This window comes from Moschus berezovskii, chromosome 10 (assembly GCF_049115385.1).
Source record: "Moschus berezovskii isolate FMDL1 chromosome 10, NW_MosBer_1.0, whole genome shotgun sequence".
NCBI classification, from domain to species: Eukaryota; Metazoa; Chordata; class Mammalia; order Artiodactyla; family Moschidae; genus Moschus; species Moschus berezovskii.
Window position 1 is genome coordinate 75,143,086 of NC_142469.1, and position 19,204 is coordinate 75,162,289.

A 19,204-nucleotide genomic window follows, 5' to 3' on the forward strand; every position below is an offset into this window, starting at 1 on the left:
CAGAGAGAAGTTCTTATTTTCCATAGAGACAAGATGATTTCCACTTGGGCTCATTAAAGTATTTCTTTCAGTATCATATTTTCTGATTTATTAAAAATTGACATCTTGGGAAAGTTCATGCAAAATAAAACATCTACTTTCTACAAGTGTTTTCTGTATGCACTAAACAATATTAGAGAATTACGGATATGCAAGGTAAGTAGAGAATTAAACTTGAGGGAAGGGGGTTAGTAAATAATATAAATAATACTGGTACTAAAAGTAGATAATTTTAGGAGAAAGAATGTGGTAAGGTGCTGCATTTCCATTTCTCATTGATAAACATGACAATAATTAGATAATAACTATTGCCAAGCTTACTGAAAAGAGAAAATCTAAAAATATTTTGAGGCCAGTGCCTGGCTTAATCTAAAGAAAAAGCTTTAGAGAAGTCTACTTTTACTTGGCTAATTTTCTTACTACATATGTGACTGATGAATTCAGTTGTTTAATTGGTGGATAAAAAAATTAATGAGATAAAATAGTTTCCCTTCTTCTGTACTAATATAATGACTATATTATCATTCATGGAGAAAGATAACTAAAAGAGTCTGTCACAAATATATAACCAATGTTTTATCCTTTATAAGTTTAGAATGATAAAACCATTGAGTAATCTTCTGGTCCAATTATCTGACCTCCATAAAATATTTTTATGCCACTAGTTTATTTATAAATATATGTTTATAGTTAATAAGTATCATATATATGTATCATATATATGTATATAATATATATCTATATCTAATCTCTCTATATATACCTAAAGCAGCCCACCAATGTGATGTCAAGGGGAATTCCAGCATAACTGCAATAGAAAAGAAAAAAGCCTTGTTCATTTTTGAAATACACATTATTGTTTTACTCATGAAGAAATACTTGTTTGGTCAAATCATATCTTCATAACAAAGAGAAATCTTGTCTATATTCATGAAATCAAGTAACGCCAAAGTGGTACTTAAGTCATTGCCTAAAAAGGTCATTAGTTAAGTCAAGTATTTGAAACTCCTCTCCTAGGAATGACGTCATGATCTGTCAGAGTCTCAGGTCAAATTCACGCAGTCGACTTGAAGTAATATGCAGCAGAAATGATCCTAAAACTGTTCTGAATCCTCAGTGCCTGGCTCTCTGGAGTTCTGGGTGACTTTCCTCTGAAAGATCTACTGAGCAATATTTTTAAAGTGTTTTCTATGTGCCATGTGTTGGATGATTAACTTGTAACTTTTCTGGATCCAAAAAACCTATTGTCTGAAGGCTGAGACCCTGAAGACTCAGACACCGTATGCTCCAAAATCTTTTTTGCAAATATTCTATGACTGTCTTCCAGGAATACTTAAGCCCCAAAGTAAAATAGAGAATTTGAGATGGGCTTCACTGGTCCTCCAAGTTACTAAAAGAGTTTGTATCTGAGGAAACTGATGCTAGGAGATTGATGTACTGTCATTTTCTAATAGCACTGAGGCTGAGACATAGCAATTCATTTTGAAATTGTGTATTCTGATTATACCCATTGATAGATCGGAATACTGAAAATGTGAGTGATATTTAAGTAGTTACATAGTTCAGTTCAGTTCAGTTCAGTTCAGTCGCTCAGTCGTGTCCGACTCTCCGCGACCCCATGAATCACAGCACGCCAGGCCTCCCTGTCCATCACCAACTCCCGGAGTACACTCAAACTCATGTCCACAGAGTCGGTGATGCCATCCAGCCATCTCATTCTCCGTCGTCCCCTTCTCCTCCCGCCCCCAACCTTTCCCAGCATCAGAGTCTTTTCCAGTGAGTCAACTCGTCTCATGAGGTGGCCAAAGTATTGGAGTTTCAGCTTTAGCATCAGTCCCTCCAATGAACATCCAGGATTGATCTCCTTTAGAATGGACTGGTTGGATCTCCTTGCAGTATAAGGGACTCTCAAGAGTCTTCTCCAACACCACAGTTCAAAAGCATCGATTCTTCGGCGATCAGCTTTCTTCACAGTCCAACTCTCACATCCATACATGACCACGGGAAAAACCATTGCCTTGACTAGACGGACCTTGGTTGGCAAAGTAATGTCTCTGCTTTTTAATATACTATCAAGGTTGGTCATAACTTTCCTTCCAAGGAGCAAGCGTCTTTTAATTTCATGGCTGCAATCAGCATCTGCAGTGATTTTGGAGCCCAAAAAAACAAAGTCTGACACTGTTTCCACTGTTTTTCCATCTATTTCCCATGAAGTGATGGGACCAGATGCCATGATCTTTGTTTTCTGAATGTTGAGCTTCAAGCCAACCTTTTCACTCTCCTCTTTCACTTTCATCAAGAGGCTTTTGAGTTCCTCTTCACTTTCTGCCATAAGGGTAGTGTCATCTGCATATCTGAGGTTATTGATATTTCTCCCAGCAATCTTGATTCCAGCTTGTGCTTCTTCCAGCCCAGCGTTCCTCATGATGTACTCTGCATATAAGTTAAATAAGCAAGGTGACAATATACAACCTTGACGCACTCCTTTTCCTATTTGGAACCAGTCTGTTGTTCCATGACCGGTTCTAACTGTTGCTTCCTGACCTGCATACAGGTTTCTCAAGAGGCAGGTCAGGTGGTCTGGGATTCCCATCTCTTTCAGAATGTTCCACAGTTTATTGTGATCGACACAGTCAAAGGCTTTGGCATAGTCAATGAAGCAGAAATAGATGTTTTTCTGAAACTCTCTTGCTTTCTCCATGATCCAGCGGATGTTGGCAATTTGATCTCTGGTGCCTCTGCCTTTTCTAAAACCTGCTTGAACATCTGGGAGTTCACGGTTTACATACTGCTGAAGCCTGGCTTGGAGAATTTTGAGCATGACTTTACTAGCGTGTGAGATGAGTGCAATTGTGCGGTAGTTTGAGCATTCTTTGGCATTGCCTTTCTTTGGGATTGGAATGAAGACTGACCTCTTCCAGTCCTGTGGCCACTGCTGAGTTTTCCAAATCTGCTGGCATATTGAGTGCAGCACTTTCACAGTATCATCTTTCAAGACTTGAAATAGCTCAACTGGAATTCTATCACCACCACTAGCTTTGTTCGTAGCTTAGTTACATAGTAGTTAAACAGAATCTCCTGGAGCAAGAGGACAGCCCATGGATTCCAGGGAAAACAAGAGCTGACTCCTAAGTCCTGTTGGGACCTGTGGGAATTCCAGTGCTCTTTTCCTTCAATATGAAGCCCTGTTGAATCAGGAGCATGGAGTCAAGCCTCCTTCAGTGCGTCTTTTCTTCTGGATTTAGGCAACAGTTTGAGGGATTTCAGTGAGGATCACTTCACATCAAAACTGGTTATTCTCATGTAATTAGAGTTGGAATCATTTATGTGGCTCAGTGGTAAATAATCCACCTTCAATGAAGGATGTGTGGGTTTGATCCCTGGGCCAGGAAGATAACTTGGAGAAGGAAATAGCAACCTACCCCAGTATTCTTGCCTGGGAAATTCCACAGACAAGAAGAGCCTGGTGGACTACAGTTGATGGGATCACAAAGAGTCAGTCATGACTAAGCAACTAAACATAAGTAGTTAATAAATAATAATAACATTGAATTATAACTTGTGGTTGATTACCACTCATGCTTTTACCAATGTGTTTCTTTGTAATAATGGAAGGCAGTAAGAAATAAAAACTTACAATGGAAGAGTAAACCTTGAATAAATGGATGAAGGAATGGATAAAATTACCTTTACTCAGTAATTATAGGCCAAACACCATGTCAGACAACTTCTCTCACACAAGCTTCACAAGATATCACCCATTTTGTAGATGAGGCAATTATGTCTAACAATATAAGTGATGTTATAGCTTGCCTCAGACAAACGCATGACAGAAAATTAGGACTGGAATTTGAATCTGTTTTATTCAAACTCCAAAGCTCATAAATAGAAATAAAAACCCTTGGCAAGCAGATTCTTTACCATTGAGCCACAAGGGAAGTCATATTTTTGTTAAAATAATTATTAGGAAGTTTGCAAGTACAGATTTCCTCAGGCCCTAGCTCCCAGTCTTTGGACAACATCTGCTTCAAGAAAGGATTTGGAGGGAAAGAATTCTAATAGCGGCAAACCCTTTACAACTGATAACAAAGTGAATGGGAGCAAGTGATAAAAAGTTGAATGGGAGAGAATAAGAAACCGCTACATTTCAATACAGTTTTGAATTGGACAATGTAGCTAATCGAAACCTCTCTGAGGAAATGGTAGAGGAACTTGATGGGGGAGAAGGTGTGAGGGAGGTGATGAAGAACTTTTATCATCAGTTTTTATTATTTCTCCATCAGAGGACACTATGCAATCAACAAAGTTTTACTCTTATGTATCGATTTAGGTACAATATCCAGATTGAATATACTTTGTTTCCTTTATTTTAGTTTGCTTACCAGTTGAAGTGATGGCAACATGAAGAATAGTTACTGAAATACCATAATCCCAAACCCACTCTTCCACTACCAGAACGAAAAGTAATCCACAAACAAAGTAGGTGACCTCTGTTGAGACTAAAAGAACTGCAAATAAAAGGAAGAATAGAATTATTGGGAATTAGAGCAATTAATAATTCTAAAACACAATTAGCAACAGGACAACCACAACTTATTCTGCCAAAAAATTTCTGTAAGAAACTTTTAACATTCCATCTCTTAACATTCCTCAAATTTGAATAAGAACTTTAAAAATATTCCATCTCTTAACAATTGTTGGACTTATAGAGAAATAACAGTACATAGTTTCTGTTTTATATTCTTTACATTTAGCATTTTAGAAGGTAAAATACAATAAAGAAAAGTTACAACGTAACTGATCTGTAACTAGATTTCAAATCTCATTTGAAGATATATTAAAAACTAATGAAAAATTCAGCTCTTGATTTTCAGAAAAAAAATGTTAATAGTTTATTGAACAATAATGTTTCTTTTTTTTTAGTACCAGTTATTACCTAACTTGGAAATGAGTTCCTTTGTGTCTTTGTAATAAAAGGGTATGTTCAGATAGTCATCTGGGAAACATAATGGATAACCATGGATGAAAGAACATCTCATAAATGACTTGTGTGGATGGAGGTACTTTTCTAAATCCAGAACGCTTTTTCAGAGTGCTTTCCCTGAACATATATAAAGAGCTAGCTATTCCTAGGTCAGTACCATAAACTTCTAAAAGCCTTGAACATGTGAAGAGTCAACCTTTGTCTCTTTTCCTGATACAGATCTTAAGAGTGTGGTGGTTCCAAAGATGAGATTCATCAAACTTTGCTTATTTCGCTTGTTGCTGTTGGGTTTTTGTTTGTTTTGTAGTTTTTTGTTCTTTTCCATAGTCCTGTGTTAGCGCTTGGGTAAGCTTTAATTGTCTCCTTAGCCAATCAAATGTTAAAGACTATGGGGGTCTTTTTTTTTTTTTAATTAACGTGTCATTGTGCGTCTCTTAAATCTTGATCAGTGTTTGAAGAATGACTACAGTGGGTTTTGGAAACAGACTTATTCTTATTGATTTGGGGTTTCCCAGAGATAAATATAGTTCACAGTTAATTGTTGAGCTCTAATACAACTGACCATTTAAAATTGAACAACAGTTTATTGTTTTGTAACAATGTCAGTTGTTAAACCTTGACCTTTCAGTTAAAACATGAATTGTAGTTATAACTCAATGCAAATTCAACAGTTGTATTTGGAGTTAAATTATTTTAACAAATAAATTTATTTAATAAAAAAAATAAAAATGAAAATACATGTGACATACCACCAACGTTTCTTCATAATGATATCAATTTCCATAAAAGTTACCTTTCTTTTAAAACACAGAAAATGATAGGTATGTTCATATAAATAATTAACGAATTGATCAGTCCAGGCAGGCTATTTTACTTTTTTTTTTAACTTTCAAAGCTAAAAGTAAAATAGTCACATGATCTGTTATTGTGCAAAAGTAATTTATTAACAGACATGCCAGCCATTGCCTAGTGGGTCAGCAAGACATGAAATAAGTAAGCAAGTCTCAGGTGCTAGCCTTTTAAAAGACCTCACACTTATTCCTCTTCAATTCTACTTCATTCAGCTCAACAGATTTCTAAAATTGAATGGAGAACTCCTACTAGCTCCTTTTCTATTGTATGGAGTTACAATTATAGCATGTCCTGACCTCTAAACTCAAGGCTGTGGAAGGAGCTATACGGTGGTATCGTATTGCCATTAGCTCTTCCCATCACATCTGCATTTCAGCCTTCACCAGTGGCTCATGGAACCTCCATGTTACTATAAGGAAATAGAGACGCCACTTTTATCAGTATTTACAGATTTTACAAGTTAACTTGCAGCTGCTTAGAGACAGTGATTTCAGTCTTGAACAAACTGTATTTACATATATTGATAGAGGAGGATTGTGCTTTGTCTATGATATGAGATAGCATGATTTAAAGGAAGTCATACAAAATTGGAAGTCAGGATACCAGTATTCTAGTTTCACTTTATAGCTTAAGAGTGCTATGACCTTGAGTAGGATTATAACCTCTAGGTCAGTCTAATTATTCCTTGATAATTTGGGAAATGGATTACTATCATATCTATCTCAAAAACTGTTGAGAGGATTTTATTTTAAAATGAAAACAGTTTATAATCCAATCTCTATGATGCAAGGTAAAGATGTTAGTAGTCAAATGTCTCAATTGGACTCACACTTTCCAGTGTCCTTGCTAAGCCTGATCTCCTAGGTAACAAAACTGTTGAAACAGACAAGAGCCTGACCCTCAATACATGCTCAAGGCTCTGAGATTACTCTTACATTTTATCTCCAAGATTAAACAAGTTTGGATTCTCAAAGCAATAACTTTGAAGAGTTATGACACTTATCTCTCCAAGCCCCAAACTAAAGATCTAATAGGCTAAGGGTTTATTGATATCTTTGTACAAATGTTAGTTGTTTTTTGAGAGACGAACAAACAACGTTGACTGTGCATGGCATTCTGAGGATTTTCACTAATCTCTGCTATGTCAAAACAGAGCTTTCTCCAATAAGCCTGTGTCATTGTCCTATCTATCACTAACTGTCTCAAAGGCAGTTGGATTTTAAATCTCTTTCTCTACCCCAAACACACAACCCCTATGTAACTCTTTCTTGTGACTATTTCTTTATCATTTGTGGATCGGCTTGGAAGAAAAAGTTAATTCAATCTTCAACAGGGAAATGTGTGAAGTGGAAGTTAAGATAGAATGTTAGAACTCGTATCTCAATAATGAAATAATTTCTCATTAATGAAAATTTCTTGTCCTAAGATATCTTTGTCTATCCCAAATTGAATCAATAATGGCACGAAAAAAGGTTACCCATTTGAAAGGCTGTTCTGATACTTTTAGTTTAAATTCAGTAGTTCTAGCTGACCAAGTTTCCTATACATGTCACATTTGGCTTCAGGCAATTTTTGTATATTTGCATATTTGTTCCAAAAAAAGATGTCCAGTGGTTTTCTAAAGAACTGCACTGTTTGAAGAATCCACAATTCATTTTTTAAAAATGTGAGAAGAAACTTAACAGAATGTTAAGAATAATTATTTCTTCAACAAAAATAGTAAGTTTAAAAGAGATAAAAAGTTTTCCTACTATATTCTTTCTTATCATTTTTCCTTTGCAACAACTTTTACACTATTTTGGGGAAGGAAAAAAGTCAAACAAAGCAGAAATGTACAAAGCAGAAAATGAAAGTCCTCTGTCATTCCAGCTGGGAGATAACAGTTTGTTGCATAATTCTCCAGATTTCTTACCACTAACATGATGCATTTTACTCTATTCTACAAAAATGAATAATTATACTATACAAACTATTTTGTAGTCTTCATTTTCCATTTCATGTGTCACAAATATCTTTCTACATCATTCTATTAAGCCATTTTTCTGCCTTTTCTTTGAAAAATATTTAATGCACAAAAAATTTATCCATAATATCACTAAAATAAAAATTCATTTAGGAAAACTATCCTCTTATTTCATCCTCTTCCATCTTTTAGCAATAGTCATTTTAAAAAATTTGATGGCACTTTTCTACATTTTTGGAGTCAGATATAGGATACAGATGGCTGAGAAGAAGGCTTGATATTTTTAAAATTTTTCTAAAACAAAAACTATTTTGATTTTTGGAGGCATTTAGTTCACTAATTAACAAAGATTGGAAACTAAAACCAGTTACCTTTATAATTTGTGTTGAGCCACGAAGGATTTGTTTTGAAGTCAAATGGTGCCAGGACATCCAACTCATACACCCTGAGGATGTTACAAATGAAAACAGTTTACTCTGGAGGAGGTAGTTCATAAGGTTGCACATTAACATTTTGCACCTCAAGTGTTCCCATACAAGGACAAGTCAGCTTTAATCACTTTGTGGCACATTTAAAAACTGGTTGACTTGAATGGAAGCCAAATATCTTCCTTATCCACACTGTCTTTGTCCAATGAAGTCTGATCTCCAAGTGGACTTCATTGTATTTGAGGCCTCAGCTGTAGTCTTGGAGGTCCCTTCCATCAAATGTGGGTGCAAAACCCAATACTGTGATGAGAGCATATACTGGGAAGCAACGGAGCCCAGCTCTAATTCTGATGATGCTGTTAACTGTGAACTTGGGCAGTTGCTTAACCTCTCTGAACTTTCATTTCTTACCTGTACATTGAAGCAATTAATCTCTGAGGTCCCTTCCTGTTCTAAAATCTGAGTTTATACTCACATTAGACATGAGTCTACATTTTCATAATAGACATAGAAAACAAAGTTATAGTTACCAAAGGGGAAAGGGTTGGAGAGGGATAAATTAGAAGCTTGGAATTAACAGATGCATGCTGCTACATATAAAATAAACAACAAGAACCCACTGTATAGCACAGGGAACTATATTCAATATCTTGTAATTATCTATATGGGAAAAAAATCTGAATCACTTTGTTATACACCAGAAACTAACACAACATTGTAAACCAACTATATATCAATACAAAAGTAAAATGAAAAAAAATGAAAATTAAATCAGAGTATAAACTCTGCATCTCCTACCATGTACAAGTTTGTAGTTGCATGCAGCTGGTCAATCAGTTATCTGCCTCCTGGGGATTTAAGTTACTTCAAATTCCTCACCTCTGCTTCACATTAACTACAAACTCTTGGAATCCCATGCTCAGAGAACTCTAACTATTCTAAGACCTTCACTGCTCTAGGCACTGCCTCACCATCTCCAGTCCCAGGCAATAGCTGAAACTATGTGTGAACATATCAGACTCCTCCTCAGTGGGCTTGCCTGCAAGCAAGCTTTATAGCATCATTCCCACTGCAAAAGTCAATATAATCATTTCTGGGCATTGATTTGCACACTGAAATGGAAAAGTCCCAATTCCCTGCTTACACAATAAAATCCAATTGTATAAACAATCAATTCCTAGAAAATTCTTTGTAGCTATACATAATGTATTTCGAGGAAATCAATGTATTGGCAAGCAAATCTGTAAGGATAAAATTCAACCCTAGCAAGATAAAGAAAAATTACCTAAAAAAAAATGCCTCACACTTAAAAATATCTTTAAAAATACATGTATAACTTGGTCCTCATGATAACTCTTTTTTGGATTATTACCTTCACTTGACAAATGAAGATAATTGAAGTAAGAGAAGCTCTCTGGCTTAGTCAGGATGATTCAGGAAGTTAGTAAGAACCTGAGCTGGAATGCAGATCTCCTGATTCTGTCTAAAGCTATTTCCAGTATGTAACAGAAAATATTTAAATTGGATATAGATTATATCTAAATTCCCTTCTAGTTCAAATGCCCTCTGATCTCTGATGCAACACCAGCCCAGGGAGTAATAGCTTGACTTTCTTTCTATGATCATCCTCATAAGAGGAGCAATCCTGCCTGGTTCTATTCATTTCATGATCGCTACTTGTATCATTTAAGGTGACACATTTGCTTATTTTCACTTAAAAAAAAACGAAGAAAATATACCATGGGAAAAAATCTGCACCCTTTATTCTATAAAGACACGTTGAGTATTCTATGTGAACTTCTTTCGTGTTGGATCTGAACTTTTGAATTGTTTGAAGGTGATGTTATACTTACTTGAGTATCACACAGCACATGCCCAGAACCACGTAGTACACAGTGTAGAAAAGGATGACACATATGAGAAGGTTCTGCCAAACAACCTGCAGAGAACACAGGGGTGAGCTCCAAAAGCCTGGGCTTTTTCACATGGTTGTTGGTAAGGAGTCTGACAAACAAAAGACAATGAATGACTGCTAGATCACGATGGCTAGCCTTGTTTTGCCTGGAGACCTATGGGGTGGGAAGGACTTCAAAGTACACAATAAAAGTGTTGCCGACTAGAGAAGCTGGCATAGTACATGTCTGCAGCAAGGATTAATGCAGTACATAAATCCACACTACCTATCCATCATCTACCACAACAATATTTATGTTTTTACATAATTACATAAATTTTACAAAATTTATGTTTTACAATGTTGTGTCAATATTTTTGTTTTTACCTGATGGAATTATTCTAAATCTCAGCTGCCATGATAGGAAAATATGAGAAAGGCTAAGAAATTTTGAAAAGTATAAACAAAAAAATTATACAACAATAGTTAAATTCCTGTGCTAGAATTTACAGAGCAATTGGCTAAAACATAATAGATGGTCCTGAGAAGGATTTTACCACCTGTGAGACTTAAGAAGGAAGCACTGCAGATAAATGACAAACAGATGGATTATTCAACAAATAGTGTTGTGAAAATTGTCTAACTTCTAGATTAAAAAAAAAAATCTCATTAGATTGCAGTCTTGTATGAAACACCAAAATAAACTTCAGATGGATTTAAGGTTTAAATGTCAAGAACTAGAACAGGAGAAAACATTTGCCACATATATCACAGGCGAAGGATTGATATCTGCAATATCTAAACATATTTGAATATAAAAGAGACAGACAAACCAATGAAAAAGGGACAAGGTATATAAATAGGCAGCTCATATGAATAAGCATTTGAAAAGCCAATGAGCAATTGAAAATGTTTAGAAGACCTCATTATTGATCTTTTAAAATATATTCTTGTGAATATAGTAAAAATGTTAGCATTTCATATGGGATTTTTTTGGTTTGTTCTTTTCCTTTGGAATCTTTTAAGAAGTCATCTTGTTCACTCAACACTTTAACACTTTAGGACAGCTCTTTTCTCTGAATAACTGATCCACCAACTTGACCAAGTCTTTTAATTGGCTGGGTACAGAAGGAGCTCTCCTTCCGTAGACGCAAGAAGAGAAGACAGTAGCACAGATCCCATCACAACCAACTAGTTGAATGGATTAAATTTATAGATTTACTAACAACTCACTTCTTTCAACTACTAAAACTAGGTGACCTCTTGGGCCTAAGAATGCCATATGAAACCCAGACTCCAGGGTTTTGAGACCTTCAGAACCCTACCTTTCTCTCTCCCTACCCCATGTCACTCTTGGCCTCTCATACCCATTGCCTGTAGATTTCCCTTTGCTCATCAAATCCCTTCTCTTTCTGCCCATTGTTCTCAACCTCCCTTTGCTCTTCAATATTTCCCATTCTTTGTCTCCTGTTCTTTCTTCCTTCATGACCCTTCTTTTGTGTGTACTCATTCACTAAGTCATGTCTGACACTTTGTGACTCCATGGACTGCAGCAAGCCAGGCTTCCCTGTCCTTCACTTTCTCCGTGAGTTTGTTCAAACTCATGTCCATTGAGTCAGTGATGCCATCCAACCATCTCATCCTCTGTTGCTGCCTTCTCTTCCTGCCCTCAGTCTTTCCCAGCATCTTTTCTAATGGGTCTCTTCTAATGAGTGAGCTTTTTGCATCAGGTGGCTAAAGTATTGGAGCTTCAGCATCAGTCCTTCCAGTGAATATTCAGGGTTGATTTCCTTTAGGATTGACTGGCTTGATCTTCTTGCAGACCAAGGAACTCTGAAGAGTATTCTTCAGCAAAACTGTTCAAAAGCATCAATTCTTTGGTGCTCAGCCTTCTTTATGGTCTAGCTCTCACATTGGTACATGACTAATGGAAAAACCATATCTCTGACTATATGGACCCTTGTTGGCAAAGTGATAGATGTTTCTACTTTTTCTCATTTGTAGAGAAGATGACTTAGAGGTCAAGAGAAAATATGAAAGCTTCATCTGAGTTGAAGGTCCAGATACTGTTCCCACATTTAAGTTGGATCAATTCCTGCCCAGTTGTTGGTATGAGAATCTGCTGATGGAATATGAGTATTACGATAGGGAGCAACTTTAGGGCTTCTGCAGTCTTACAATTTTCTGGAAGGTCATATGTCTTTCGATTTGTTTTACTCTTTATTCTATACATTAATATAAATTTGCTTTACTTTTAATTTGGGTATTAAGAACTCCTTGGAAGGAAAGTTATGACCAACCTAGATAGCATATTAAAAAGCAGAGATATTACTTTGCCAACAAAGGTCCATCTAGTAATGGCAAGCCACTCCAGTACTATTGCTTAGAAAATCCCATGGACGGAGGAGCCTGGTAGGCTGCAGTCCGTGGGGTCGCTAAGGGTCGGACACGACTGAGCGACTTTACTTTCACTTTTCACTTTCACACATTGGAGAAGGAAATGGCAACCCACTCCAGTGTTCTTGCCTGGAGAATCCCAGGGACGGGGGAGCCTGGTGGGCTTCCATCGATGGGGTCACACAGAGTCGGACACGACTGAAGTGACTTAGCAGCAGCAGCAGCAGTCAAGGCTATGGTTTTTCCCGTGGTCATGTATGGATGTGAGAGTTGGACTGTGAAGAAAGCTGATTGCCGAAGAATTGATGCTTTTGAACTGTGGTGCTGGAGAAGACTCTTGAGAGTCCCTTGGACTGCAAGGAGATCCAATTGATTCTAAAGGAGATCAATCCTGGGTGTTCATTGGAAGGACTGACGCTAAAGCTGAAACTCCAATACTTTGGCCACCTCATGTGACGAGTTGACTCACTGGAAAAGACTCTGATGCTGGGAGGGTTTGGGGGCGGGAAGGGAAAGGGACGACAGAGAATGAGATGGTTGGATGGCATTACCGACTCGATGGACATGAGTTTGAGTGAACTCTGGGAGTTGGTGATGGACAGGGAGGCCTGGCGTGCTGTGATTCATGGGGTCGCAAAGAGTCGGACACGACTGAGTGACTGAACTGAACTGAACTGAACCTCTACTTGAAATATTTCTAGATGATTGTTTATTCAATTTCCATCCAAAGAAGATAAACAATATGTAGTCTCTATACTAATATGTAGTCAAACATGAAACTTCTCTTATTTCTATGTTAATACTGAAATTTAAGTAACATTTTAATTTTTAAATATACTTATTTGCTATACAATTTTGCTTTCATAATCCAAACAGAGGATTGTGCTTCACACTTTGAAAACCCACAAATGCTAAAAATGTGTAAGATATCTGGAACTACTTTTTAATGAAATCATAATTTGTGAGAGGACACATTTATTGACAAATTTATAACATATAGGTATACCTACTTTCCCCAACAAGTTTATAAAACAATACTTATCAATAGAATGGTATAATACACATTTTAAAACTGTTTTCAATGGAATATATTGAAAAACAAGGCACTCTTTTTGTAAATAACTGTTTTTCCTGCCTGCATAATAAATCTAGATTTTCAAATCATAATTTTCCTATAAGCAAATTCAGTTGCCTCTAGTAATTTCTGCCTGTAATCTTTTCTCTATACAGTCTACAAAAGTAACTTTCTAAAAGGCAATCAGACCATGACATTCCCCTACTGGCTATCCTTCAACGGCCCCACACTGTCATCAGGATTCATTCATCCATTTTTTTCATTTGACAAATAGTCACTGGGCTGGGTGGCATTGCAAGATGAATTGGATGTGGTCCCAGGCATAAATACCCAGTGTAGCAGTGTTCATCAAATGTATGAATATCAGAACTCACATTGAGGCCCTGTTAAAACAGATTTCCGAGCCCTAGCCCCAGAGTTTTTTATTCAGTAGTTCTAGGGTGGGCTCCAGGAATTTGCATTTCTAACAAGTTTCCAGGGGATGCTAGCACTGCTGCTTCTAAAACCAAGCTTTGAAGACTACTGATCTAGAGGCAAGACTGGTGGATGGCTATAATACAGACAGAAAAGCTGGGATTGAGGAGTGTACAGAGTGCTATGGGGCTTCCCTGGTGGCTCAGCGGTAAAGAAACCACCTGAATGCCGGAAATCTGAGTTCAATCCCTGGGTCAGGAGGATCCCCTGGAGGAGGGCATGGCAACTCATTCCAGAATTCTTGCCTAGAGAATCCCATGGACAGAAGCAGCTGACAGGCTACAGTCTACAGTGTTGCAAAGAGTCCGACACAACTGAAGTGACTTAGCAAGCATACACACACAGAGTGCTATGGAAACCTGAGGGAGAGACAGGGGTTTGTGGAGGGTGGGGTGACAAGGAACACTTTTCCAGGGGGAAACATTCAACACTAACATTCATTGTAGGTTAACTGTGTACTTCCCTCATAGCTCGGTTGGTAAAAAATCGACCTGTAATGCAGGAGATCCTGGTTTGATTCCTGGGTGGGGAAGATACCCTGGAGAAGGGATAGGCTTCCCACTCCAGTATTCTCGGGCTTCCCTTGTGACTCAGCTGGTAAAGAATCCGCCAGCAATGTGGGAGACCTGGGTTCGATCCCTGGTTTGGGAAGATCCCTTGGAAAAGGGAAAGGCTACCCACTCCAGTATTTTGGCCTGGAGAATTCCATAGACTGTACAATCCATGGGGTCGCAAAGAGTTGGACACAACTAAGGGACTTTAAAAAAAACAGAAAAACTGTGTACTTGGCACTGTCTATGCATTATCTCAGGCTTCCCAGGTTGCGCTAGTGGTAAAGAACCCATCTGCCAGTGCAGGAGATGCCAGAGACAGGGGGTTTGATTCCTGGGTTGGGAAGATTCCCTGGAGGAGGGAATGGCAACCCAGTCTAGTATTCTTGCCTGGAGAATCCCACGGACAGAGGTGGGCTACAGTCCATCCGGTCGCAAAGAGTTGGACATGACCGAAGCAACTGAGTAGCACACATGCATTATCTCATGCTTGCATTATCTCATTTAATCCTCAGAAAAAGTCTGAAAGATAAGCCTATTCATTTAGTCCAAGTCTATTATTATTATTATTTTTAGAGAAAAGAGCAATGAGGCTCAAAGAGGTCTAGTTAGTTTTTCAAATCTTGTCAGTAAATTGCAGAGCTGTGATTCAAATTCTGCTAACTCTTAACCATTACGCTGGGGTGGAGGTCAGGATTCTGCTCAAGGCAAAAGAAGTACCTGCAAAGATGTGCTGGGTGGTGGGGGGCAGAGGTGGTAAGAGAGTTTAAAGAGGATGGGGAACACATGTACACCCATGGCTGATTCATGTCAATGTATGGCCAAAAACCACTATAATATTGTAAAGTAATTAGCCTCCAATTAAAATAAATAAATTTTAGAAAAAGGATCATGAAGGGAACTTTATGCTTTGATAAAATTTCCAATGTCTCTGAAGGGAAGACTGTGAAAGATTTAAGAATAGTAGACTGGAAATGGCAACCCACTCCAGTATTCTTGCCTGGGAAATCCCATGGACAGAGGTGCCTGGTGGGTTACACAGTCCATGGTGTCACAAAGAGTCAGACATGACTTAGCAACTGAGCACAGTGTAGACTGGAGAGGGACTATTAAGCAAGAAAGGCATTGAAAGAAATGCTAACTTTGTGACATGATAGAGGTATTAGCTAATGCACTAGTGGTAATCATACTGCAGTATATAAATATATCAAATCAACTTTCTGTGCACCTTAAACTAACACAGTGTTATAGGCCAATTATATCTTGATTAAGAATCCAAAGAATAAAATAAAAGGGTTTTTAATACACTTGACCAGCAGTGGAGATGGAGAACACAAACGTAAGGGCCAGTGAAGAAACAGAATCAACAAGTTGTGGGGGCTTAAGGGAGAGGGTCATTTGATCTAACCCATTCTGTCCAATAAATTTCCATAAATAAGTAACATATAGTCTATAAATAGATATTTATAATGCAAGCCACATGTTATGTCATCTAAATTTCTCTATGAATCACTTTCATAAAAGTAAAGAAAGAAAAACTAATTTTGATAATATTTTATTTAAGCCAATATATCCAACATAAAATTTCAACATATAGTAAATATTAGAAGCTATTATTGTGGTATTTCTTGCTTGTTCACAGTACATCTTAGAATCCCAGGGTGAATTTTATTAATAACACATCTCAACTTGGCCTACTCACATTTCAAGTGCTCATAGCCTTGTGTAGCCAGCGGGTACTGTATTAGACAATACAGCTCTAACCACTCCCTTTCCTTCCAGCCTCATCCTCTTAATCCTGCCCCAAACTCTTGAGAGTCACTACACTTACTATTTATTGTGGGATTACTATGTGCCAAGCACTGTACCCATATATTCTCATTTTATCCACCCTCCCCATACCACTCCATCATGAATCTGGGTAACTATCAACTGTACTTCACAGATTTAGAAACTGAGGCAGAGAGAGGGTAAACTTATCCCAGCTCACACGGCCTGTACGTGGCAGGGCTCCAGTCCAGATCTGCTGGATGTCTGAACTCTCTTCACCCTGGGCTGTCCTGCCTTCCACCTGGTAGGTTTGGAAGAAAACCATGCTGAATAATCAATCCTAGTTCAACAGTTTCTTTTTAAAATTATAGAAACAGAGATTTGGATAGGTTGAGTGAATGGCCCAAGGTCAAACCTTTATTTAGTGGCAGAGGTTAGAAAAAAAAAATAGTATTGAATTACCAAAGGAAAGGCACTTAAAAATGCTGCCCAAATGACTGAACACAAAATTTCATCTGATACAAATATTATTACTGTACTTTAGAAAAATTCAATATATAACAGTCAGAATTTGTAGCAGTCTCAGTACATAGCTAGCACCAAAATGTTAATTTATTCTTTTAGAATATATATTTGAATCCTGAACCACACCATGAAATATAAGATATTTATGAGAGTTTTAGCTATTTGAACTTGACTGGATATTTGATAATGCTAGAGAATTCTTGTTAATATTTTAAGGTATTATGGTTGTATGATGACTATTTTTTGAGTACCTATTTTTAAAGATATATATGGAAATACTTGCAGATGAAATAATAAGATTTCTGAGTTAGCCTCAAAGTAAAAACTGGAGAATAGGTGGCTATGTAGATGTAACAAGATTGAACCGAGTTGATAATTGCAAAGTTAGGTCATGGATAAATGAAATTCATTCTATTTTTCTGTTTGCATTACTATATGCTTATTTTTCCATAATAATTTTGTAAAAAGTTCTCAATAAGTTTATGCAACTGGTGAACATCTTTATAAACTGTAAAAATATAAATTTTTTTAATAGAAATTTGAGGAATATCCCTGTTTCCTAGAGGTAGGGTAGGTGGGTCACCTTTGTTTAATATATACATCTACCAGGGCTGAGCTAGCTACTTTGCAAAGACCTCATTTTCTTTAATCCTCACAACAACACTGCCCAATATGATGTCTTATCCATATTTTCAGTTCAGTACAGTCGCTCAGTTGTGTCTGACTCATTGTGACCCCATGAACCGCAGCTTGCCAGGCTTCCCTGTCCTACACCAACTGCCAGAGTCTATCCAAACCCATGTCCATTGAGTTGGTGATGCCATCCAACCATCTCATCCTCTGTCATCCCCTTCTCCTCCTGCCCTCAATCTTTCCCAGCATCAGGGTCTTTTCAAATGAGGCAGCTCTTAGCATCAGGTGACCAAAGTATTGGAGTTTCAGCTTCAACATCAGTCTTTCCAATGAACACCCAGGACTGATCTCATTTAAGATGGACAGGCTGGATCACCTTGCAGTCCAAGGGAATCTAAAGAGTCTTTTCAAACATCACAGTTCAAAAGCATCAATTGCTCGGTGCTCAGCTTTTTTATAGTCCAACTCTCATCCATACATGACTACTGGAAAAACCATAGCCTTGACTAGATGGAACTTTGTTGGCAAAGTAATGTCTCTGCTTTTTAATATGCTGTCTAGGTTGGTCATAACTTTCCTTCCAAGGAGTAAGCATCTTTTAATTTCATGGCTGCAATCAGCATCTGCAGTGATTTTGGAGCCCAGAAAAATAAAGTCAGCCACTGGTTCCCCATCTATTTGCCATGAAGGGATGGGACCAGATGCCATGATCTTAGTTTTCTGAATGTCGAGTTTCAAGCCAACTTTTTCACTCTCCTCTTTCACTTTCATCAAGAGACTCTAGTTCTTCTTCGCTTTCTGCCATAAGTGTGGTGTTGTCTGCGTATCTGAGTTTATTGATATTTCTCCCAGAAATTTTGATTCCAGTTTGTGCTTCATCCAGCCCAGCATTTCTCATGATGTACTCTCCATATAAGTTAAATAAGCAGGGTGACAATATACAGCCTTGATGTACTCCTTTTCCTATTTGGAACCAGTCTGTTGTTCCATGTCCAGTTCTAACTGATGCTTCCTGACCTGCATACAGGTTTCTCAAGAGGCAAGTCAGGTGGTCTGGTATTCCCATCTCTTTCATAATTTTCCATAGTTTGTTGTGATCCACGCAGTCAAAGGCTTTGGCATAGTCAATGAAGCAGTTCACGTCAGTTCAATTCAGTTCAGTTCATTCGCTCAGTCGTGTCTGACTCTTTGCGACCCCATGAATCACAGCACAACAGGCCTCCCTGTCCATCACCAACTCCCGGAGTTCACTCAAAGTTGTGTCCATCGAGTCGGTGATGCCATCCAGCCATCTTATTCTCTTTCGTCCCCTTCTCCTCCCGCCCCCAATCCCTTCCAGCATCAGAGTCTTTTCCAGTGAGTCAACTCGTTGCATGAGGTGGCCAAAGTATTGGAGTTTCAGCAATAAAGCAGAAATAGATGTTTTTCTGGAACTCTCTTGCTTTCTCCATGATCCAGCAGATGTTGGCAATTTGATCTCTGGTGCCTCTGCCTTTTCTAAAACCAGCTTGAACATCTGGAAGTCCATGGTTCACGTATTGCTGAAGCCTGGCTAGGAGAATTTTGAGCATGAATTTACTAGCGTGTGAGATGAGTGCAATTGTGTGGTAGTTTGAGCA

General features: G+C 37.8%; 1 protein-coding gene across 1 annotated transcript in view; it reads right to left on the bottom strand.

Annotated features, from left to right (window-relative positions):
• The window catches only part of TMEM244 (transmembrane protein 244), a 48,560-nt gene that overhangs the window by 11,938 nt on the left and 17,418 nt on the right, over positions 1–19,204 (bottom strand). Inside the window, exons 2-5 of the mRNA XM_088840482.1 lie at positions 10,120–10,205; positions 8,210–8,283; positions 4,422–4,547; positions 803–847 (exon numbers count right to left, since the gene is read on the bottom strand). Coding sequence (XP_088696608.1) covers positions 803–847; positions 4,422–4,547; positions 8,210–8,283; positions 10,120–10,205 — 331 coding nt within the window. The remainder of the gene's footprint in view (positions 1–802; positions 848–4,421; positions 4,548–8,209; positions 8,284–10,119; positions 10,206–19,204) is intronic.